This window comes from Hippocampus zosterae, chromosome 5 (genome assembly GCF_025434085.1).
Source record: "Hippocampus zosterae strain Florida chromosome 5, ASM2543408v3, whole genome shotgun sequence".
NCBI lineage: Eukaryota > Metazoa > Chordata > Actinopteri > Syngnathiformes > Syngnathidae > Hippocampus > Hippocampus zosterae.
Window position 1 is genome coordinate 2,946,104 of NC_067455.1, and position 25,378 is coordinate 2,971,481.

Consider the following 25,378-nt stretch of genomic DNA (forward strand, 5'->3'; position numbering starts at 1 on the left):
ACTTGACTTTTCTGTCGATGATTTAGACTCCTATTGAACAGAATGCTGACTTTATTCTTTGCGAAACGGTTACTTTTCTCATAAAAGTCAATGACTCAAGCATGTATGACGATTTGACATGATCTTAACTTGTTTTCGGAGAAATTCTTCTCCAGTATTAGAGGACCAGACAGTCGGGAGCTGCTGAACTTTGAAATCCTCTTCACGTCCTTCAACTATCTGCCTTGCTCTCATTCATTCGTCTTCTGCAACTGAGCGTGTGTTTGTGTACAATTTACACACACACACGTAGTGTACGTGGCATGCAGCATCTCCCCTCGCCATTCCCGAGGCCCTCCCTGTCAGCTTCCCCGCAAGGTTATTTCCAAGGACAGCCGGCTCCCAGCATCCCCCTTCCCGGCGCGTGATTGGATGGCGGCTATTAAAGGGCCGCTTCCTATCTCACATACATGAGCACATGGCCTCCAGTGCAGCAGCACTCTCGTCGCTCCTCGAGGAGCTGCTGTGCGCATGCATGTAAACGCACACACACACACACACACGCTCATATAGTGTTACAAGATGGTGACAAAATTATTCATCAGTTTGTTGCCGTGCGCTGCTCATCAAATATAATAATCATCAAGTGATGGTGATATTGTTGCACTTTTTTTGCCTCCCCACTCATTTTTTGGGGCCAAACGTTTGTAGATTTTTTTTCAGTTTTTTCCTCATGCTTTTCTCATGATGTAATATCTCATCTTACATTTTAAGTTTCTTTTTAAAAACGATTTTTATATTTGTAAACTTTTGATATTTTTCCTTAATATTTTTGCATTCTCTCCCCCCCCCCTTTTTTTTCTATTTAATATCATCTCATTCATTCATTCATCTTCCGTACCGCTTGATCCTCACTAGGGTCGCGGGGGGTGCTGGAGCCTATCCCAGCTGTCTTCGGGCAGTAGGCGGGGGGCCCCCCTGAATCGGTTGCCAGCCAATCGCAGGGCACACAGAAACGAACAACCATTCGCACTCACACTCACACCTAGGGACAATTTAGAGTGTTCAATCAGCCTGCCATGCATGTTTTTGGAAGGTGGGAGGAAACCGGAGCACCCGGAGAAAACCCACGCAGGCCCGGGGAGAACATGCAAACTCCACACAGGGAGGCCGGAGCTGGAATCGAACCCGGTACCTCTGCACTGTGAAGCCGACGTGCTAACCACTGGACTACTGGGCCGCCTAATATCATCTCATATTTTGGAATACATGTATTTATTTCCAACGTTTGTGTGCTTTTTTAAAAAATGTTTTCCCCGATATATTTTTTTGCAATATGACTAATTACAAGGAGACGATGCTTGGCCCTTTGGGTGCTTGGATCCCCTGGCTGTGCCCTCTGCGTGGCAGCTCACTTATCACACAGCTTGCTTTTGCAGTGAGGGAAGGGGGCGACAGTGCTCGTCACGTGCCTCCAGACAGCCTACACGGTCCTTTTGCCTTTTGGCATCCAGGCACACTGAAAGCTCAGCAGACCTGAAAGGCAAACAACGGGCACACAATGAGCCCCCGACTCCAAAATTAGCCAGCCGGCGGGCCACCTGCTATTTCAGCACGACAGGAAGAGACGATTGACGAGCATACAAAAACAAAAAACCCAAAATATTGCTCGGTCTCATGTGCGCCTAGTAGGTGCAACGCTGCTCATTGATGAGCGATAAGAGCAGCAAGCTTGTTTGCCCTCAGCCTAGTAAACATTTTTTTTCAGAATTTTTCATTGCATTTTTGTGCTTTTTTTTTGTTGACTAATTCTATAATTTTAAGTTGCTTTCGAACAGCTGTATTTTCTTTTGGTCACGATAGTGGAGTTTGACCTCCATTGGAACCATAACTTGAGTTTTTCCATCCAGCTCTCGTTGTGAAAGCAGTTTAACCGCGCCGCTGCATCTAACGCTTTAGATGCCGAATTAACGACGACGACCCAGCAGAAAAGTGCTGTTGTTTCGGTCTTTCCTCTTCTTCTTCTTTCGTAACATAGGTGAGCATGCGACATGGTCCACTTGCGATGTGGATTCCATTGGCCTGATGGCACTGAGATTACTTGAAACGCGGTCAGAGTTATATTTTGCGTTGTTATCCGTCATTCACGCTAACACCCACTGGAATTTTCCATCCCCACCCACCTGACTCACTCCTTCATCTCCGTCATTTCTCCATCCCTCCCTTTTCCCCTTTCTGGCGATCCTCCTTAACCTCATCATCCATCGCCGGTGATCCCGAGTCTGTGTTTCGCCCCCCCCCACACCCTCCTTTCCGCGCCTTACTCTCCCCCCTCACTGCTGGCGGACCCTGCGAGCGAAGCACAGATTATGTCAGACGTTTCTAAAAGCGGATTAGCCGGGATCACCTTCACACACGCGAACGCGCGTAGATGACTCCCATGCGAACGACCCTTTCTAATCAAAAGTATGCTCGTGCAAGTGCCGACAAGCTTCTTTTTTGGCGTGTCACTGCCGGTTTTGTTTTGAAATGGATGGCAAACAAGTAGCGCGCTCTCTGTACTAGTCTTGTGGTTTACCACATCCATGTGCCAATGCGAGAAATGTATGAAAATGTCTGTCTTTGAGAGGCTGCGGCTCCACATAACGCTATTCAAACCGGGGTCCGTGGACCACCATCGGGGTTGGATCTAGTCACGTTTTTGTGATATGAAATAACGAGAGTAAGATAAATCATTTCAAGGCTATTAATCTAACCTACAGCCTGTAACAGGCCCTGACCGATATGGTTCCTGATTCCTGTTCCAATACATGGGAGGGGGAAAAAAAAACCCTAATCGAGCAATTAATTCTTTTGAAATATAATGCAAGTAGCAAACACACAACAAAATTATTCCGTCTGTGTGATTCTAAATAAAGCGCAGGACTCACTGTGAGCCTATGGTGCATGACACTGAGACCTTGTGACATTCGGCATCCATCCGTTGCCCTGACTCACGCCTCACGTCACTTACGCTTCCAAAAAATTCTCCATGGCCGTCATTTGGCTCAGCCCGTGCGCTTACTTGTGAATGTGCGTGACACCGTGCTAGATATGAGGACCAGTGGTGTGGGTGTTTTTTTTTTTCAGGTACCTCTTCTTTACCCCATTACCCGACTTTTCACAGTCGCTTCTTACTCAAGTATTTATATTTTAAGTACGGAGGGTAGAGGGTAGATTTGCAACCGCCGAATTGATGAGCATCCTATCACAACATAATGGGAAACGAGCACCCCTCTTTTCCCTCATCCCTCAGTTTCTGACTCAGCAGAACAAACCCTCAGACAAGGTCATCTGACTTGTGTTGCTGTGGCAACCAAGAATTGTTGGGTGCATTTTGTTTCCTTGCCTCCAGCCTCTGCCTCTCCTCCAAAACACATAGGAAGGAAAGGATAGGCAGCGGCAGCCATTTTGCAAGCAGATTGGAAAGCGACGAGCCCCCTTTAAGCACGTCAAATGGTAGTGGCGTGTTTTGTGTGACGCTTTGGGGGCCTTGTGTTAGATCAGGCTCTGCTTTTCCCTTGCAAATTAGCAGTGCATGGCTGAAGCCTCACCGCTGCGCCGTCCCTTCGCACGGGAAAGAAACGCGGCGGGGAAGAAACGTGACTCGTGGATGATGCGTAAGGGTCGCCTTCTGCTGATTCTGTGGCACGGTTACATAAAATGACATCCATAGCTAATCCAGCACGGTTGGCCTGGAGCGTAGGCTGCTGTTTTTAGTGTTTCTCTTTGCATGCGTCAACTTGCGGAATGCAAAACAATAATATGATACTTTTGCTGCTGAATTCTCACTACAGCACGGGTGGCGAACATTTGATTCCATTTAGGGAACAAGGACATTTCATGAGCGTCAAATGCAATGATTCCGAACCTTTATTGAGCCAAGTTACAATGGATATTAAAAAAAGTCTACACACCCCTAGAGCCTTTCCCAGCTGTCTTCGGGCAGTAGGCGGGGGACACCCTGAACTGATTGCCAGCTAATCACAGGGCACACAGAGACGAACAACCATCCACGCTCACACTCACACCTAGGGACAATTTAGAGTGTTCAATCAGCCTGCCACGCATGTTTTTGGAATGTGGGAGGAAAGGGGAGTACCCGGAGAAAACCCACACAGGCTTGGGGAGAACATGCAAACTCCACACATTGCGACTGGGCCACCTCTGTGAACGTGTATGTGTGTGTGCACACACACACACACTCGTTCACTGTCGTTGACAGGCAGCTAGATCAAAAGGATAAAACTCTTGAGTGCTTTAGGCAGTGATTGAATTACCGTTCTGTACTGCCATAAGCAAGACCACACTCCCTTCTCGAGCTACCGATCACTCACGATCTGCTTAAGGGCCACCACCCCTGATTTAAAGTGGCTCCAATTTACCCTAAAGCAAGCTCAATTGCTTTTTTTTCACATACTTATTTTTCCCATTGCTGCCTCATATTTTATACATTTATGACGTTATAAAATTGCAATGCAGAAAAAAGGTTCCCCCGCCCCTGTACTACCGCAATGAATAATTTATACGTAAATGCTGACTCTGCATTGTGAGCAATGCTCTCTTGCTACTGCTGCTCCTAAGTGCATTGATGCATCTGTAACAGCACACACACACACACACACACACACACACACACAGCCTGATAGCGGTCGTTTCTGACCACGTGACACATCGACATGCCATAAAGAACCCTAAACTGCTTGTCATGCAACACGAGAACAAACACTAAGGCACGGCTACTCCAATCTAACCTTTCCTCATTTTCTACATTACAATCTTGCCGTGGCTACAATTAGCGACATGGCAAGCTAGCCGCTGAATTCTGCAGTAAAGCGGGAGGGGCCAAGCTTGCCTCCAATTAGCCGGCGGGAACATAACTTTGATGCCCATTGGTCATCATAGAAGAGATGCTCAGGTTCATGATTGGACAACGAACCCAGCGGTGAAGTATGGGTGTTGCTCACTGGCGACGGGATTGGTGGTGGGAGGAGCGTATTCAAATCAGCAATCCGTTTTAGCCATTCGCTGTGGGCGGCGCTTCTTTCACAGGCGGAGTTGTGCGGCGCGAGGATAGACTGTACTGCGTCAAGCAGTTCGCGCTGTTACCGGGCCGCGGAGGGATACAAGCGTTTCGCAGGCAGCGTAGTGCGGCTCGTGAGTTAGGAACGCCGGTCCTTTTGGTGGAGGGGTAAATCCACGCGTGATGCTCGGAGTGAGACCGCGTCGTTTCTTATAAGCAAGGCTCACAAAACGCGACTGGGGCTGTTCGTAGACGTTTTCGCCGAGCTTGACAGCCCCGTTAGGAACGGCAACTTGTCGGTGACGCACTCACCTTAAGACTCCATTGCATTCCCGCTTGTCTTACCTCAAGACTGGTCGTTCCACCATTTTCTCTTTCTTACCCCCTTTTCCCCCTTCCCGTCTACCGCAAGACGTTTTAAGGGTGCTCCAGCGGACAGAGAGCACACCTCTCAACCTGCGAGGAGGATAAGAAGAGTGACTGCGCCACCATGGGGGTAAGCCCATCTTCCTCACTCCACCACCACCACTACCACCCTCCCACCTTCAACCCCGTACTGACACACACCCGAAGCGGTCTGAGAAGCGAACGGAAGTCCGCCATCACCAACACCTCCCTGGCGAGGACGTTAAACCGGGAGCTGATGCGGCTTGGGAGGGTAGTGGGTGGGCGACCTCGACATGAAAACGTGATGTCATTTCATTTTTTTCCCCCTGATTTGAAATCCCGCGCATGGTTGAGTGACATTGACGGTAATGCGGAACTGCTGCCTCCAGCCACACTGCGACAAAACAATTGTAGCTACCGATTAGCTTTCACTCTCGCTCATTTTTGCCATCGTCTCTTGAGCATTGTCCTCTTGTTGTAGATTATTATCTTATTGCTGTCTTGATGGCTTTCACTGTCGCGCGCGCGCACACACGCACACTTGGGCAGTCACCCTTTTCATTGGAAAGTGTTGCTCAAAGGCCCCAAAGAACACGAGTACCCAGTGTCCTCTGTGTCTCCTCATAGGCCTCACTTTTGCCTATAACCTTGCCAGCCATTTTAGGTAGGCCTTAATCGGTTTATATACGGGGAGAGGGGGAGAAGGTGAGGTGCTAGTCTATATTTTCACTCAAGAGTTAAGTAAAATACTGGTTTTAGGGCCACGAGAGGACATGAGTGGCTGTATTGCCATGACCTCCATGTCGCCCCACCCCCTCGTCATTTTTCTCCATGCCCACCAACCGGCACCCCAACCTATCCACCTCCACCAAAGCCCCGCATCATGTCCCCCTGAAGCTCTACGCAGTCTCATCACCCGGCACCCTCGGTGACCCATGCGTCATAATGCGGTTACCTAGAATAAGCACCTCAACAGCTTATTTCCCCTTTAATTTGTGATGTAGCAGAGACGTGCGAATCACTATAAGTGAATACATTTACCCACACTCTCCAGCACACAGTAGTGAGGATAAAAGTGAGGATAAAAAAATATAGATGGATCCTGTTAGGTTTGTGTGTGTGATTTGTTGAGAATAACGCCAGAAGGGGGAAAAAATCAGCCCGGCGTATGTAAATGGAGACGCAAGCTATTGCGCAACGTGTATGTGCGTGTGTGTATACCACTGCATCAATCCGGGATGCAGTGCGGTGGCGTGACGCTGCAAGCCAGAAGGGGGCCGGTGTCATTGCAGTGACAGCAGGCAGCCGACGGGGTCCCCCTTGCACGTTGCAGTGTCCCTGCAGAGGGAGGTGACGGGCCGCTGCGTCAAAAATGGGATGCGAGGGTTTAAAACCATCACCACGGTGGGGGTAAATATGCTCGGGCAGAAGTAGAAATGTTGGGCATGTGGATAGTCGTATGATTTTCCTCTCTTTGGATGATGCGCCAGCTGTCCTTTTCCCAAGGCCGCAGGGGGCACATCGCATGCAACGTGCTTGCTGCGTCAAAGTGGGGGCGGGGCCTCTTTTGTGGAAATTCCCAGTGCAGAGCCGCGATAGGCCGTTGCTTGAAATGTGCCACGCTGCATTTGCTTTTTAAGCATGTGTAAAAATTATTAAATGAATACATAAAAAGATTGGTGAATTCTCTTTTGTTCTGATTTGCACCGGTGCATGCCGAGAGCAATTTTCACCTTCACATCCCTGACTTGTTAGCTGGAAGGTGGGCTGGACGGTGAGAAAGGAAAGGACACAAGTGCAGGTGGAGCGAGATGGATTTACACGAGAAGGGAGAGGTGAGGGGAGGGGCTGCCTGGCTGTAGATCCTGTTACAGGATAATGACCCACGGGGCTCACATGACTGTGGCTCTCGTTTCCTGGTCGCGGTGCATTGTGGGGGCCGGGTAATCGGGGAGGACAGATGGGATGAGGAAGGAGGTCAGGTGGAGGATTTCCATAGGGTGTGGTCTCTGCTTGAGAGGTCGAAATTGGGGATTAAAGTTATGAAGGTGGATGTGGTGTTACTGCAGCTTTTGTCAGAAGGTCATCATGGCTGCTGAATAGTGTTGAGACCCCCACCATCAGACCCCCCCTCACCCTCTGCTAATGAGGATGGCATGCTTGTGTCGGCAAAAGTGGGTGCTCGTTTTAGAGATGGATGAGTGTGGCCTCTGCAGAGGCCCAGCCCTCGCTTTGGTGCAGAGTGCTGCACGTCCTTCCCCACTGTACCTGCAGCGCTGGATCAAACTGATCGGCCCCAATGGTCCTCAATTGAAATTGAAGGGAAGAGCTTATCGAATCTAAAATAAAGCATTCGTAAGTGTCTGAAAAGGAGAACAAATTCAGCAACTACGCCGTTGAGCATGAATGAGACTACGGATTTGTTGGATTGTGCTACCTTGAGTTTGCTTTCACAATCAAGGTTTTCGAAGGCACACTACACTGCGAAACTGAATAATCTGCACCCAAGAGCCATCGGTTGCAAATGAGAGTTGCCAGCGTGTCGAGAAATGAGTACACACCGAAACTTTGTTTTCGACCAAATTTGTCAGGCACTACCACAGTGAGTTCATGCTGAGCATTGTACTAGAGGGCATTCGTTTTCGTTGATGGAAACCAACTTTGTCAGAAACCGTCTCAACGTTTTGGGTCGTTGCATTCTCTTGCTAAACTACGTAGCAACCAGTCCTAGGTGTTGACCCAAGCGAGCTGGGATAGCGTCGAGCTCACCCTCTACACCACTGAAGATTGCTGTGGAAACTGGATGTATGGCTAAATTGTCCGACTACGGCTCCCATTTTGAAATCTTTTTCGCATCGATTAGCCCTTCAACTTTCCCATTGAATATTCAAGTAGTCGGATGGATTTGTGAGACCTGTGTGCTACTACTAATTCCAAATCTGGATAAAAATTGTTGGCTTGGTTCCACAGGGCATCCATTGTAAAAAAAAACTGTGGCCAAAATACTGCTCTGACAGCCCCCTGATGGGATGTCTTTGACTGTAGTATCGACTTTTCACCTGTACATGGTGCTAATTGATTGTTAAAAGGTCACGGATGTTCATGGCGACTGTAATTGTGTTGGATGGCCGACATGATGCCAGCGAAGAATTTTGCGGTCGATTTACTCGACTCGGATGAGTCCCGAAATGTGACTTATATTATCAATTCAACAGCTTTTGTTTGTTACGTTGAACCATTGGATCGGATGCGGTTTGTCACTCGGGAGTATTAACAGTACATGAGATTCGTCTACAACTCCACTGCAATGGCCGGAAAAGATGGTAGATCGCTGCGCGTCTTAAAATAAGACAGATTTTAGCATCGATTTTGCTTTTGCGGGCCACAGAAAATGACCAGGCAGGCCGGATCTGGCCCCTCGGGCCTTGAGTTTGACACCTGTGCACTAGAATGTAAACAGTAATTGATTGTTAATTACGCCAATCAAAAATAGTCAAATGCCCTGCTGTCATGGTGATTAAAAAGAAGAGAGTTGTGAACAGGCGATCAGTGCAGACTACCGAGTCTGATCAGATTCAAGAAGTGAAACAAACCGCACATCACTCCACGTGCAAGGAAAACAAATGGCTTTCTGGCCACAACTACTTCCTCAGTGAAGTTGCACGTAAAAAGTAACGTTCTGCCCACTGTCCGCTTCCCGTTCCTGGTACGCTCCGCCGCAAAACTAAGTGAAAGAGTGAAACTTGGCCCACGTCACTAGCTCGTTGCTCCGCCATTTTTACACTGTCTTTGTCTATCTGTCTCTCTTCCAGTCCATCTCCCGCCACCTCTCTCTGCCGCAATGTGTGCCTCCTCCACCATCACATATGCGCCGTAGCCGGCCCAATAACTCACATCCGCTAACGTCGCACACCCATAACGCATACAAACTGGGAATGCGCTCTCCACTTACACCGGCATCAATTATTACTTGTCCCGCATCCCATCAGGGGACCCTTGTAGCCACAGCGCCGGTCGCCATGGCGGCACTCTCAAAATGTCAGCCGGCCTGCGCAAACGAATCAACAGCGAGACCCGCAGTACTGACTTATCGACTTACTGGCATTTCAAGACCGTTTTTCAGGTCCACAAGCGATGCAGTGGAGGGTAATTAGCTTAAGCTACCCAGAAGGGAGCCTGGAAACAGCGCCCGATGATGTCAGAGCTGTGTGTCGCTCCGTTCACCTGCTTTAGCTGCAGCAGCGGCTGTAATTCCAGACACGGGTCTCTGTTTCCTCTTTGGAACTACACAGAGGCTCATAATGCAGAGACGTGGATGGTGGCTGGACACACACACACTTTGATGTTTGGAAGGGAAAAAAAAAAAAAAAACGGCGCGACCTTGAGTTTGAAGTGCCCCAGGTTTCTTCCGTTACATCCGTAGCACGCTCAAAATGGAGACACTTAGCAACTCAACGCCAGTATCTGGAATGATTCGGGCTGAAAGATGTTGGAAAAATGGTCCAATTCTGTTTTTTTTTGTCCCCCCGCGATATTGCTCTTCAATATGCAATTTATTTTTCAAGGTCCTCTTCCAATGTTAGGCAAACGAACCATTAATGAATATGAAAGAGACTTTCTTTATCTAACTGACTTAGTTGTTACTAAATACTTTGACCTGCAGTATTTTCAGCGTTCACTCCAACTTTACAAATTTCAGCCAAACAAGTGTGCCGTCAACAACAATAATGCAAAATAACCTGCTGCTCAAACACTTTAGCGTTTCATGAAACAATGATCAAGAAATACAGCTTACCAACGGACTACAGTGAAGTTCGTACATCTCCCCCCACTCCCTCACATCCCAAATTGCAGCCTTTGTAATTTGACAATGAAATGACACTACGTTGTGACGTCAATTTGAACTTGATGAAAAGTTTAGCCCGTGGAGTGACCTATGAAATGGTTGTCGGGCGGCACCAATTGCTTTCATCACATCGGGGGGGGGTGAGAAGTGAGTGCCTAATGTTGGTGTCACACCACCATTGTCTGTGATACGTCTCTGACGCGAGCAGATAGTGGCTTTATCGCTTTTACCCGTAGCATGGGGAGCAAAACTGGCATGACAGGCATTGTGAACGGGGCCGCTAGCTGAACTGTTAACAGAGAACGCCATTGTGTCGGTTTATTCCAATGTGCCGGTTTAACAGCTGACGATTAATCACTTGGAGGGAGTCTTGGGCAAAGTTATTCCTGCGGGACATTGAGCAACATGGCCGAACACGACTTAACTGTTGCATAACATCGGTGGTGCTGCAACTAGTTTTCATGAGTGGGTGACCAGAGTAGCCAATAGTTTGGGGATTTGAAATGTTGACTAATTGGTGATTGGCTTCACAACATTGCTGAGCTAACCCTGTTTTACATTATAAATAACTATGATTATAAATTCAGAAGCAACCTCACTTGTGGCGAAGCGAAGCATGGAGAGTCTCTGTCACGGAATTTCATGGGCGATCATCCTTGTAAAAGTCCTCACACTTTGGGTTCGGATTTGGTTTTGGGTTAAGAGGTACAAGTGACGATTCGGGATTAAGAGTCCTGGTTTGTTCTTCAGTTAATTTGCCATCAGAGCTAATATGTTGTATCGCAATATCAGTCATTTGTCCCGCCACTAGTATTTGTCACACAGTAGGTCCAGTTTATTTGGAGTAGCAGTCAGTTTGTTTCCAGGGTATGACACCTGTTCACACTCGTGCGAGTGTTTGCCAGCAAGCTCTGGGTGTGTTTTGCGGGCAGACAGCCTGGTATGATTCTCCCTGCGGCCGTCAATGCTTCTGTCCCAAGCGCACGTACGTACCTCACCCATTCTCCATAGACTGTTACAATGTCTTACCTCCACACTCATCCAAACAAAATGTTCTCATACTTGCACTTCTGAACCCACATACATGCCACTGCTCGTCTCTCGATCGGTACTCGTAAGACGGAGCATATAACTCCTACTCTGGCTCATTGTTTTTAAATCTTGAAAGAGCCTGGGCCCCACCTTTACCTCTCTGAGCTCCTCCGCTCCTGCCCGGTGTCTCAGGTGTGCGGACGAGACACTATTCAAGGTACCGAGCCCCCTCCCTGCCCATCTTTAAAAGTCACCTCAAAAATCATTTTTCTTCTTTGGCTTGTGACTCATCATGAGACTTGATTATTAGTTGACTATTTTTGAGATTTTTGCTGGCTTTGGTTAATTAATTTTTCGTGGGCGTATGAATTATTTTTCCTCCATGTACAGCACTTTGTGTACAGCGGTGGTTTGTTTTAAATCGCTCAAGAAATACAGTTGAGTTGCGTTATCTGACGGCCACAGATACACACACAAATACCTTAAGTGAGGTGCAATTATTTGGAGTTGGGTCAGTGCTGGTCAGAGGCTGACACAAGGCCTAGTGGACAAAGATTGCGCTCAATATCTAATTCGAGGCTTTTGGGGGTGGGATAACAAAGCACCCACCCCCAATGCCACCTGCTTTGTTTCACTCTCGATCTGGCCCGGCTTCTCACCTCCCACTCGTGTCTCCTGTTCCATGTGTGCGCTCCTGTCTGTCACCAGCCTGCCTCGCATTCCACTCAGCGCTGCTGCGCCACACTTACGACCGTCGACGCAACCCGAGCCGCCATATTAGGCGACTGCAGCAGAACCTCCAAGACCATTGGCAACGGGTCGATCGCGGGAGGTTGGCTGCTTGAAAAGATGGCCACCCCTGATGTAAAATATCATTTGCGAGAGTTGTACTAGGTTGACTGGTCCTTTTATTTGAACCAAGGTACGGCACACTCATGTTCCCCGTGAATACGCCACTGGCGCGTGGACACGTCCTGCTTCTTTGTGTTTGGAGTCAGCTGCGCGCTGCCTACAACACGCACAATTAGTTTTCTGTTCAACATTTTATCAAAGGCATATCTATGTCCATCACGTGTCAATGGAATTGATATTCAAATATCAGCCAGCCGGAGATTAAACACAAAAGATATTCAGACTGCTTTTACAGCCGACTACAGAAATTAAAGACCACTTACTGTTGAGAGGCTGCAATCCGACGTTATGGACAAATCTAACTTAAACAATGTTTTGAAACGATTCCTTGATGAATAAAATAGTTGTCGATTAATTTGATAATCGATTAGTTGCCGATTCATGCGATTAATTGTTGTTGTTGCGACGTTACACTGGCACAGTCACATGACAATCTACGGCTTCCTCTGTAATCTTGAATGTTGAAGCGAATCTTTGGCAGAGCTCTGCATTCAACTGCGTCTCAGACGCCACCCATTATCCGTGCTGCTTATCGTCACGAGTGTCGCTAATTACTGTAAGTTGTCACGTGTATTGTACATCCATTTTACCAGCAGTCATCTGTTCGGTTTCAGTCGAACCTTTTTGTGCCTGAATAGAAAGCGACAATCTTTCATTGTCAATGTCACTCTCTCATGGGTACTTTTCCATGCCATCTTTATACTCGCCTCCCTCACAAGGCCTGTCTGGTCTTGCTACAGTCTGAGGTTTGCTCACCTGTGTCAGAGTACAGGAAGAGGTATCGGGTCGTGTGTGCTTGCACGTGTGATTGTATGTCAAACCGCTCCCTTTTCAGCGCCAAACTCCAACAAAAGGCTTAGTGAGCTTGTTTTCGGTCGAGCGACAGATGCCATCAATCTTTTTTATTTCAAATGTCTACTAAACCAGAAAGGCAGGTCCGCTATGTATGGAGCAGATTTCACTCGAGCCAGGAGATGACGCAAAGCGCTAATATTTGTCTTGCGTCTAACTCAGCGTGTGTGTGTGTGTGTGGTTTTGGGCGGAAGCCTCACCAATGTCGCCGCTGCACTGCCTTGACGAATGTCAAAGCTTCTTGGTTAGCGAATTACCATCCTGGTCCACTGCAAGTTTTAGGTGTGCCTTTTTGGCAGGGCTTCCAAAGTGCTCCCCGCTTGATCTGTTACGCGGCGCTGGTCCAGCTCTGACTTGGCCCGTTTGCAGAATCGAACATCATTTTCATCATCTTTGTCGAATCATTTGAAGTCTAAACTGGTTGAAAAGGAAATGTACCTGTATTTTCTTCCATCCAAGGGTCGCGGGGCGTGCCGGAGGCTATCCCAGTTGTCTTCGGGGAAGTAGGCGCGGGGTACACCCTGAGATGGTTTCCACCCAATCGGAGGGCATACACAGACGAACAACCATTTGCAAGCACAATCAAACCTAGGGACAATTTCGAGTGTTATATCAGCTTACCATGCATGTTTTTGGAATGTGGGAGGAAAGCAGAGCACCCGCAAAAAACCCACACAGGCACAGGGAGAACCTGCAAACTCCTCACAGGAAGGTCGCAGCCGGAATCGAACTCTCCACCTTTGCACTGTGAGGCAGACATGCTAATCAGTCGCTCACCGCGCTGCCCGCTTTCTGACATTTTTTTTTCTCAATTTAAAATATTTCTTTGTTGTTTTAATATCTCAGTCCAAATACGCAAAGGATTAAAAAAACAAAAAAATGACGGCACGCTTCATGTCCACTTGTGAGGATGTGATTTTTCTCTCATGCAAATAAGTAACATAATCTTTCATAACGACCGGGGTGGAGCAACGGCACTTGCCAACGCGAGCGATTGCCCATCTAGTGACTGATGCTATATTTAGTAGGCCAACCGCAAAACGGAAACCCAAGATACTCCAAGTCACTGACCTGTTTCGCATTTGAAATGTCAAAACTGATACGCCCACACTAAATCCCAGGAAAAAAATGACACATAGTTCAGCAATGCTAAAAAACAAAACAAAAACAAAAAAACACTTTGTATTGATTAGGACGGTTGCGTCGACCTCAACAACGGAAGCAAGGCTGGAGCGATGGAAAGTGCGCTTGTGATGTCTTGCCTTGTCGTGTGATGTAACGTTTTAGTGGGTTCACCTCATTCATGTTGATTCCACATCCTCGTGTGCCCGTTCCAGTCCGTTCACCCCCAACTGTTTGATCAACAGTGATCAAACGCAAAACAGCTCAGGCCGACGCTTTCATGTCCCACGTGCGCCTCCTCTGCGATGTTAATACTGCCTGATTAATGTGAGCGTCTTTCTCACACCTTAATAGACATTTGGCGTGTGAAGTGGAGCACACGCCATTTTTAACATATGAACAGATTTGTAAAAAAAAAAAACATGACAGATGGAAGGGAAATAAAGCAACGTTGGGATTTGCTTCATAAAGACAAAAAAAAGTCTGATGTTCAAACATTATTTGACATTCTTATTTTTTTTTTTATGTATCATAAGTACCAGTGGTGTCGGTATGAGTGAATAATGATACATTTTACTCATCCTGGTATCGTTCTGTCAAAAAGTGGTATCAAACATCCTTAATTTACCCATCCAACACTTTTAAATAGTATTGAAACTCATTAAAACACACTTTTGAAACGCATTTGAACACACATAAAATGGATAGAAAGTGGCGTCATGTTTGTGTACATGCCTGCACCTTTAAGAGGCGGGGCCTGGCGGGGTGGCTTGTGACGTAGCCCGTGGCTGACGGCAGCTTCCGTGTATTGTTTTACTATTTCGACAACGGATGGGAGGGCATGAGGAAGTATACTTTTAAAATTATTGCTTAAAACTATCAATACAAGTAAAGGACAGTGCACTACAGTAAAGTTACAAACTCTTCTCCTTGTTATTTCTATTGTGAACCTGTGATCCGAACTATTGAACATGTTTTCCTTTTTACTGTCATCGACCGGATCCTTTTGGAATCAGAGACAAAAACAAACAAAAGATCGCTCTTTTCGCCACCCCAAACGAAACCTCACGATCATCTTTTGAAATATTCTGTCATCGGGCCTTTTCTGACTTTCATCGCAAGGGAGGGGGAAAATGCTCACATTTGCCTCCGTTGTTGTTGATGTGCCACTCACTTTAGAAATGCACTTCTCTAGGCCGCTTCGCAAGGGTGTGTTACGTACTAGGCATGGGCATTCAACCAAATTCAATTTCAAATGGACTCCCATTTCGATACATTAGTCATAGCGAGTACAATTTTGCTGCCCGGATGAGCTCAACTTCCCTGCGCTCTCGTGTTGTCCTATTCGGACAGCAAACTGGCTCAGCAGAGGCTCTGCGGAACGCAGCCAATTTGTCCACTCCATTTTGCTTCCGTTGCTTCAAGACATCGTCACTCAAACAGTCTATTCACAACAAAACGCTATTATGCCCATTTCTACTATGCTCTGATGTCGTCAGCTCTCCAAAAATAGCCCTCTGTGAGTGGGAATAGAATACCCCCCCCCCCCCCCAACTCCCTCCCCTATCTACCACCACCACCAGTCCCACCCCCGCCCCTGAGATAAAAAGAACACAAGCTGCTATTTTGTACACTTTTAGTTGGAAGGCATGTATAAAAACTATGTGTATGTCTGTAGTATGGCCGGTCAGACAGTTACCGCGTTGCCACCACACAGGACAAAGATGACCGATCCCCCAAGAAGAAGAAGGGGGGGGCTACGGCAACTAAGGACATGGACGACCTGAAGAAAGAAGTGCCCATTGTGAGTATGAAAAAGAAAAAAAACCTCTACATTTACTTCTCAAGTCTGCTTTACATCTCATGTCCTCGCATTTAACTAGGGTGTCTCACATCCGGCGCGGACACTGTGCAAAGAGAATGAAAATCTCTAAATCATACTAAGGATGGAAAAAAAAATGTTGCTGATTTTTAAAAAAATATACTGTATATTATTTTTTTTTTCGCTGATAAGACGTATCAGGAAGTCGCCACTTTGATGCCTCATCGCAGACTCACCTGGCTGCCATGATATACTTTGTCAGGTGAAATGCATGCATGGAGCCCATTTCGATCCTCAGCAAGTCCAAGAGCTTCCTCAAAGTTTCTGGTTGTAATCAAGAGCGATTGCCCCGGTCGGCAGACCATAGTTTATCCTGCATGCATAATTTTTAGGCAGGTTAAATCTGTGTATGCATTGTACTTTTCCCCCCCCTCTCTTATTTTTTTAATTTTAATTCTTTTCCCCTCAGACGGAACACAAGATGTCCATAGAAGAAGTTTGCCGGAAATTTCAGACGGACATCGTCCAGGTACAGTAAATTATTGTTCTTACTTTTGTCCACTAGATGGCCTCACAGTACTTCAGTCCAGCAAGGACTAGTTATCTCAACTCTTTCACATCATCAGCGCCCGCAATAAAGTGTTGTACATAAGGAATAAAAGCCAACAATTAAAATTTAATACAATGATACACATTTATATGTGGTTTCTTGTATATCTAGTTTCCAGATAAAGTTGGTTTGTATTCTATTTTTTTTTCAACAGTATTTCATTTGAATTTAGTTTGAAGTACTTTCAGTATTGAACTTTTTAAAAATAAATGCAAGTATCTGTCAAGTGCCAAAAAAGGTATTCCAAGTACAAATATACATAAATACATTTAAAATGAACCCCAAAAGCTCATGTATGATATTAATTGACAATGACAAAATCACAGGACATTTTCACGACTATACATATATTTTTCCAGTTAGTCTGTTTTATTTACTAGCCTTTTCCTTTTCATTTTATTTTCTTAATGTTATTTTGTTAGTTTTTGTTAAGACGAATAACCTTGGCTCGGACTTGCGAACTACTGAGCCGATGCTGACTGTAGATTCTAGAACAGCAACCAAGTCACTTACAACATTTCTGGCTTGATTAACCAGCTGCAAGTTGCTTATTTTTGCCAAATAGTGAGCCAACAAGGCTCATTCTGTTACAACAGAATGGAGTAAGTAAGTACTATTCTGTCCCATTTCCAAAACGGTACTTTGGCCTCAAGAACCATACCAAGTAGTGCATGTTATTCCATCATTGATGGGGGGGGGGGGAATGCTTTGAAATATAACATAGACTCTCTTTTTATCTGGAAACCCCTCCAGGGACTGACCAATGCCAAGGCAGCAGAGTTTCTGCTCAGGGATGGCCCCAACGCACTCACTCCGCCCCCCACCACCCCGGAGTGGGTCAAGTTCTGTCGCCAGCTCTTCGGCGGCTTCTCCATCTTGCTGTGGATCGGCGCCATCCTCTGCTTCCTGGCCTACGCCATTCAGGCCGCCACCGAGGACGACCCCGCCGGAGACAATGTGAGTCACCTGCCTGTCCATCATGTGCGCCGTCTCTCATCTGCTCATATCACATTTGTGATCCGCCTGTCTGTGTAGTTGTACCTAGGTATTGTGCTCACGGCCGTCGTCGTCATTACCGGTTGCTTCTCGTATTTCCAAGAGGCAAAGAGCTCCAAAATCATGGAGTCTTTCAAGAACATGGTGCCTCAGGTAACGCGACCCAAAAGTCAGATTTTACTCGAGCGTTTTTGTCTTTTGCGTGAGCCTTCATGGTGTGTTTTTCCAACTCTCCCTTACAGCAAGCGCTGGTGATCCGAGAGGGAGAGAAGGTCCAAATCAACGCGGAAGAAGTGGTGGCCGGAGATCTGGTCGAAGTGAAGGGAGGAGACAGGATCCCTGCCGACCTCCGGGTGGTTTCAGCGCACGGCTGCAAGGTTGAGACTAGCAGCTTTTTGGACCGCGGCGTGGTGGTGAAACAAGATAACCCAACAAACTCGCAACATTCTTGTCTTCTTTCACCTGAATAGGTGGATAACTCCTCCCTAACCGGTGAATCGGAGCCTCAGAGCAGGTCACCCGACTGTACCCATGACAACCCCTTGGAAACGCGAAATGTGGCTTTCTTCTCTACCAACTGTGTGGAAGGTACTGTATGTTAGTCTTAACGCGTGCGTTCCCCAAACACTTGACATAGTTTTTCTCGGGCAACAAAGTGGGAGGGAACTCGGTTCGTCCCATTTAACGGTTCAGTTTTCAGAATTGTACTGCTAAATTTCTATCAAGAAATCTCTCATAGTAGGTGTGGGGAGACATGTGCGCAATGGCCACGTCTACATCCTCACTACCTTGAAGCGAGGCTGAACACCAACATAAGATGTCGCATGAAAAAAGCAAATGTACAAAAACGGTCTACCCATACCTTCTATTAAAAAAACCCAAAAACATATGAGTAAGGATGAAGCCGGAAGGCGTTCGTTGTAACTCAAGAAAAGAGAACATTAGCGTTTTAAAAAGGGAGTTTGTGCCCCAACAAACCAAGGGGGGAAAAAAATCTGCAAACCGACTCAATTGTATTCCGCTTTTCTGCCAAAACCAGGCACGGCGCGTGGCATCGTCATCTGCACCGGAGACCGCACGGTCATGGGTCGCATCGCTACCCTGACGTCTGGCCTGGAGACGGGCAAGACCCCCATCGCCAAGGAGATCGAGCACTTCATCCAAATCATCACCGGCGTGGCCGTCTTCTTGGGCGTCTCCTTCTTCGTCCTGGCCCTCATCCTAGGCTACACCTGGCTGGAGGCTGTCATCTTCCTCATCGGCATCATTGTGGCTAACGTGCCCGAAGGCCTGCTGGCTACCGTCACTGTGAGTGGGGGTTCATCCTGCATTGATTTCTGCCGTGTTGCACGTGAGGGTTCCATTTTGACACGCCATGTGTCCAGGTCTGTCTGACCCTGACCGCCAAGCGTATGGCGAAGAAGAACTGCCTGGTGAAGAACTTGGAAGCCGTGGAGACGCTGGGCTCCACCTCCACCATTTGCTCCGACAAGACGGGCACCCTGACCCAGAACAGAATGACCGTGGCCCACATGTGGTTCGACAACCAGATTCATGAGGCCGACACCACCGAGGACCAGTCTGGTGAGTGTGAGAGACTCTCGGAGGCGGTCACGGACACAAATGTGCAATTAAGCCAAAATGTTCCTATCTGCCTTTATTAACTGCACAGTCGTTTTGCAATTCTGTGCTCGCCCTTTAATTCGGAGCATCGCCATATCCGCAGTTGTAACGGGAAAATATACATCTGTGACTAATTTTCATGTTTCGTGAAGCATTCATTCATTCATTCATTCATTTCCGAGCAGCTTGATCCTCACTAGGGTCGCGGGGGGTGCTGGAGCCTATCCCAGCTGTCTTCGGGCAGCAGGCAGGGGACACCCCGAATTGGTTGCCAGCCAATCACAGGGCACACAGAGACGAACAACCATCCACGCTCACACTCCCACCTAGGGACAATTTAGAGTGTTCAATCAGCCTGCCAATGCATGTTTTTGGAATGTGGGAGGAAACCGGAGCACCCGGAGAAAACCCACGCAGGCCCGGGGAGAACATGCAAACTCCACACAGGGAGGCCGGAGCTGGAATCGAACCCGGTACCTCTGCACTGTGAAGCCGACGTGCTAACCACTGGACTACCGGGCCGTTTCGTGAAGCAATGATCTGTAAACATCTGCACTGCACTTCTTAAGAACTGATATTTATCTACACATGATACAAATGAATAAACGGATCAAATACAGTACAGTGTATGGATATTAGAAATGAAGCCGGTGCAAAATATGCCATTTGAAAATGGCATTCTACTCCATTGCAGTGTCGATTTGAATACGATTAATTGTTCAGCCTTCATCTTTGGAAATCCCCACTTTTAAACCTGAAGTGTTGCTTTTCCCTCTTCCTCCAGGCGCCTCGTTCGACAAGAGCTCGGTGACGTGGCAGGGGCTGGCCCGCGTTGCCGCCTTGTGCAACCGCGCTCAATTCAAGGCGGGACAGGACTCAGTGGCCATCCTCAAGCGCGACGTGGCCGGCGACGCCTCCGAGTCGGCCCTGCTCAAGTGCATCGAGCTGTCCTGCGGCTCGGTCAGGATGATGCGGGAGAGGAACAAGAAGGTGGCCGAGATCCCCTTCAACTCCACCAACAAATACCAAGTAAGTCGCGACGGAAGATGCTGTTGTTTTTACACCTAAAAGGAAGCATCTCATCCGAAACACGCCTTGCGTTCATCCGCTCTAGCTCTCCGTACACGAGACGGAGGACCCCAATGACAACCGCTACTTGCTGGTGATGAAGGGAGCCCCCGAGAGGATCCTGGATCGCTGCTCCACCATTTTGCTGCAGGGCAAAGAGCAGCCCATGGACGAGGAGATGAAGGAGGCCTTCCAGAATGCCTACATGGAGTTGGGAGGACTGGGAGAAAGAGTGTTGGGTAAAGGACAAGTGCTTTTGTTTCTCTCATCCACTCATCATCATCATCACATCACAGACATTCATCATTTTTTTCACTCGGTGGCCATTGGTATTTATTTACACCCCAAACTCAATCCGTTTGGGGTGAGTGTGGCCTTTGATTGTACAAATGCATTTTGAAAATATTTTTTCAAAAATATACATGTAGATTTTTTTTTCTTTTTCACCAACAAATCATTATCTGCGCAAAGAACTTAATGTGGGCGTTTTCCCCAAATATAGTTCCTAGGAAGTCTTGCAAGGGTGCGTAAAAAGGCACAAATATTTTATTTCTTTGTGACAGAAAGTAATATTCTGAAAGAATATTGAAAATTTCTGTAAAGGGCCAAAAACTGACTTATTACACACACACACACACACGCGCATATACCTCCCACAAAAAATATTCAGCAATACAAAAATCTGAGGTGAAAAACACAAATACAGTATCAGAAATAGAGATAAATATTGGAAAGTATTTTTTAATACATAATATCGACCACAAGATGGCAGCAAGGCACTACTCTTCCTTTAGTCAGGACATCAATCAGAGTAAATAAGATCTTGGAAACCAAAGCAAATCTGTTTTAATTAGAGTGCAATATTGTAAGTGACCCATTTGTGTGAATTCATTTTCTGCATTATAGTCTTTTTCGATATAAATCCGTCCGAAACATCGATTCACACTTCATCCAGTTTTCAGTGTGACTGATCAATTTTATGCACCTTCTAGGCTTTTGCCACATAATGCTGCCAGAGGACCAGTACCCGAAAGGCTTCGCCTTCGACACCGATGACGTCAACTTCCAGACGGACAACCTTTGCTTTGTGGGTCTCATGTCCATGATCGATCCTCCCCGCGCCGCCGTGCCTGATGCCGTGGGCAAATGTCGATCTGCTGGTATCAAGGTAGAGCCTCTTTCAGAAGAAACCAAAGTCTCAACTCTCAGTCACATAAGTTGCTTCATGGCGTATGCTCGTTGATTTTTTTTTTTTAAGGTCATTATGGTCACTGGAGATCATCCAATAACAGCCAAGGCCATCGCCAAGGGAGTGGGCATCATCTCCGAAGGCAACGAGACGGTAGAGGACATCGCGGCTCGTCTCAACATCCCCGTCAGTCAAGTCAACCCCAGGTAAGACTGTCGGGTACAAATTCCCCTTTAAAATGTTTGAAAAACCCCTAACGTTCCTTCTGTGTTTTTATTAGGGATGCCAAGGCTTGCGTTATCCATGGCACTGACCTGAAAGATCTCTCTCAGGATCAGATGGACGACATCTTGAGGAACCACACTGAAATTGTCTTTGCCAGAACCTCCCCTCAGCAGAAACTGATCATTGTGGAGGGCTGCCAGAGACAGGTAATGTACACTATGTTAGATTTCAAGAAGATATATGATGCCTTTTTTCCCCCAGGTGTCTTAATAAAATTCCAGTAACATTCTTCATTTAAAACACAGAAGATTGAAAAATAATTATAATTTAAAAAGAAAATGCACACATCATGCAGTACCTTTCTGAAATGGGCTCATCGTCTGTTCTACTTCTTACTTTCATAACTTTGCTGCTGTGAATTGGGAATTTCTCCATTGTGAGACTAATAAAGGTTTTCTTTTCTTATCTTATCTTAAAGTGAGTAGAGGGAGCCTCCGCTTTCTTAAATTAAATGGTCAGTAGAGGGTTTCTTCACATGTTTAAAATAAAAGCCGTTTCATTCATTTGCTCCACTGGAGGACAGTCAGCTACCTTCTTCAGGAAACAATCCATCTTTCAATCTGCTTTATCCTCACAATGGTCGCGGGGGGGTGCTGGAGCCTTTCCCAGCCGTCTTCAGGCAGTAGGCGGGGGACACCCTGAATGGGTTGCCAGCTAATCGCAGGGAACACAGAGACGAACAACCATTCGCGCTCACGCTCACACCTAGGGACAATTTAGAGCGTTCAATCAGCCTGCCGTGCATGTTTTTGGAACGTGGGAGGAAACCGGAGTACCCGAAGAAAACCCATGCAGGCTCGGGGAGAACTGGAAAACTTGGAAATAAAATTTTAGTTTGTATGTAGTTTTCAAATGGCCAAAAGTGACCACAATAGGGCCAAAGCGAATGGCCAGCCGCCATTGCGCCTTGAAGGTTAAATGGAGGTCTTTGTGCAGTACTGAAATAAGAGAGCAGATGGCGACCGAGGCCTACTGAACAAGCCCTTAACCCCCCCCATCTCTCCCAGGGTGCCATCGTGGCTGTGACAGGCGACGGCGTGAATGACTCTCCTGCCCTCAAGAAGGCCGACATCGGCGTCGCCATGGGAATCTCGGGCTCTGACGTGTCCAAACAAGCCGCGGACATGATCTTACTGGATGACAACTTTGCTTCCATTGTCACCGGAGTGGAAGAAGGTGAGTGCGGACGACTCCGTTGCCCTTCTGCATCAGTCATTTCTTCATATCCTGAATTGTTGATGCCACTACTGTTTAAGGCCGGCTGATCTTTGATAACCTGAAGAAGTCCATCGCCTACACGCTGACCAGCAACATTCCGGAGATCACACCCTTCCTCCTGTTTATCATCGTCAACATTCCTCTACCACTGGGCACCATCACCATCCTCTGCATTGACCTGGGTACCGACATGGTGAGCGCCGCCCAGCGCTTGTCGGCGCAAGACGACTTCCATTAGGACTTTCAAAACGGAATTTCCCATTGACATCAATTAGGAGTGGGTGTTAATGAGGCGCACTTTGCTGGGGTTCACATATGGTCACTTTCCTCTTAGTTTTTCACAAATTGGTACAATTGGTCAGTTGCTGCGCCTGTATGTTTGCAATTTTTTTTTATTTTGTTGAAATTGTCTTGATCTCTTTGGCTATGCAATGTAAATTTATTTTTTATTTTTTTTTGCTGAGCTGCACTGTGTTTGTTTACGATTGAGACTTGTGGCTGGACACCATTCAGTTAATCAAAAAATGTAAAACGGGAAAACTCAGAAATAAAAACAGTCAAAGAAAAAGCGAGAAACACTTAGAGAGCAAATAGCGGAAGGAGATGCAACGAGATAGCTTGCGTACTATGCCGACATCAAGCATGAGGACAATTTTAGCCTATAAAGCATATTTCCCCCACAAAATCTATTTAGCGTTTCTTACCCATGCTAACATGCTAACTTTTACTCAGGTCCCGGCTATCTCGCTGGCCTACGAAGCGGCAGAGAGCGATATCATGAAGCGTCAGCCTAGGAACCCCTTCAGGGACAAGCTGGTGAACGAGCGCCTCATCAGCATCGCCTACGGACAGATCGGTGGGTCCAGCCCCCTTTCGTGTGCATTTTGCCGTGTCTTTGTGTGAAAGAGTGAAGCTGACCGCCTCCTCGTCTTGTTGATTTCCCCCCCCCCCTGTTAGGTATGATCCAGGCCCTGGGTGGCTTCTTCTCCTACTTTGTCATCTTGGCGGAAAATGGCTTCCTGCCCAGCCGGTTGGTGGGCATCCGCCTGGACTGGGACGACCGCGCCTGCAACGACTTGGAGGACAGCTACGGACAGCAATGGGTACGGTGTGACATCATAAGAACATTCCGTATTTCTTCATTTGTCTTGTCGTCAATCTTCGCGTGAAACCGTAACATCCTGCGGGGGTGCGGGCGGACGACGTTGCGACTCTTGTCCACTTGCCATGTCGCCTTCAGACGTACGAGCAGAGGAAGATCGTGGAGTTCACGTGCCACACGGCTTTCTTCGTCAGCATCGTGGTGGTGCAGTGGGCCGACGTCATCATCTGCAAGACCAGACGCAACTCCGTCTTCCAGCAGGGCATGAAGTCAGTGCAGCATCCCCCCCGCCCGCCCTCATGAAAATGGCCGGCCAGCTAGACGACTCTTTAAAAATCGTCCTCACTATTTGCCCCAAACAGGAACAAGATCTTGATCTTCGGCCTGTTTGAGGAGACGGCCCTGGCTGCCTTCCTGTCCTACTGCCCCGGCATGGATGTGGCCCTCAGGATGTACCCCCTCAAGTAAGAGTTGCCTCCTTTCCTTCCACCGATGATGACGGTGCCAACAATATGGCCAAAATGCTCCTCGCTGTTCTGTAATCACGATGGTTCATCACACCGACTCGTGATGCTCGGAAAAATAACCAAAGGATCTTGATCCCTTTGGAAGCGTGAGCGCCTCACCACGCTGCTCCTCAACTTACATTTTTTTTTTTTTGTGTGCTTGCAGGCCTTCCTGGTGGTTCTGCGCCTTCCCTTACAGTTTCCTCATCTTTGTTTATGATGAAATTCGAAAGCTCCTCATCCGCCGGAACCCTGGAGGTCAGTTTCAGTTCACATTATCAGCATTCTCATTTGAACTATATGTTGTATACTTTATTTTTGATTCAGTTTCAATTTTTTAGATTTTTTTTTCGGGGCTAGGGGTATTATTTCCTCCTAGTATTTTTTTTACATTTCAAGTTTCATTTCAGTCATCCACTTTATTTTATTGTCTTTGTAATGTCATTTTGTGTGGTTTTCTTCTAATAAAGTTTACTTGATTTTTATTTTATTTATTCAATTGATTTATTTGTTTTATTTCATCTTCTTAAATTAAATGTTATTTTGATGAATTTTGCACCTTTTTACTTTTGGGGGGTTATGTTATTTATTATGTAAATATAGTTTGATTCTGTTTTAATGTTCCATGTTGTCTCTGATTATTTTTTTGTATAAACTAATCATCAATTTAAATAGCAAATTTTTATTGTTACTTGATTTTTCTTTTTTTTTAATTCAAATAGTTTAGCATTATTGTATTTTTGTTGTGTTTGTTTTGCCTTTGTCCT

The 25,378-nt window shown here is 46.8% G+C and overlaps 1 protein-coding gene across 3 annotated transcripts in view; it reads left to right on the plus strand.

The window, feature by feature from the left end:
- The window catches only part of atp1a3b (ATPase Na+/K+ transporting subunit alpha 3b), a 40,253-nt gene that overhangs the window by 14,591 nt on the left and 284 nt on the right, over positions 1-25,378 (plus strand). The window contains exons 1-21 of one of the 3 annotated variants that reach the window (XM_052064989.1): positions 5,058-5,537; positions 15,871-15,996; positions 16,484-16,543; positions 17,378-17,581; positions 17,660-17,773; positions 17,863-17,997; positions 18,091-18,208; positions 18,660-18,928; positions 19,006-19,204; positions 20,028-20,272; positions 20,358-20,550; positions 21,304-21,479; positions 21,570-21,706; positions 21,781-21,931; positions 22,793-22,961; positions 23,042-23,196; positions 23,736-23,859; positions 23,961-24,106; positions 24,244-24,374; positions 24,468-24,569; positions 24,778-24,869. In XM_052064989.1, the coding sequence (XP_051920949.1) occupies positions 5,532-5,537; positions 15,871-15,996; positions 16,484-16,543; positions 17,378-17,581; positions 17,660-17,773; positions 17,863-17,997; positions 18,091-18,208; positions 18,660-18,928; positions 19,006-19,204; positions 20,028-20,272; positions 20,358-20,550; positions 21,304-21,479; positions 21,570-21,706; positions 21,781-21,931; positions 22,793-22,961; positions 23,042-23,196; positions 23,736-23,859; positions 23,961-24,106; positions 24,244-24,374; positions 24,468-24,569; positions 24,778-24,869 (3,052 nt within the window). In that variant the 5' untranslated portion in view covers positions 5,058-5,531. Of the gene's footprint in view, positions 1-5,057; positions 5,538-15,870; positions 15,997-16,483; positions 16,544-17,377; positions 17,582-17,659; positions 17,774-17,862; positions 17,998-18,090; positions 18,209-18,659; positions 18,929-19,005; positions 19,205-20,027; positions 20,273-20,357; positions 20,551-21,303; positions 21,480-21,569; positions 21,707-21,780; positions 21,932-22,792; positions 22,962-23,041; positions 23,197-23,735; positions 23,860-23,960; positions 24,107-24,243; positions 24,375-24,467; positions 24,570-24,777; positions 24,870-25,378 lie in introns of those variants that run through there. The other 2 variants (XM_052064990.1, XM_052064991.1) reach the window with 2 other exon arrangements.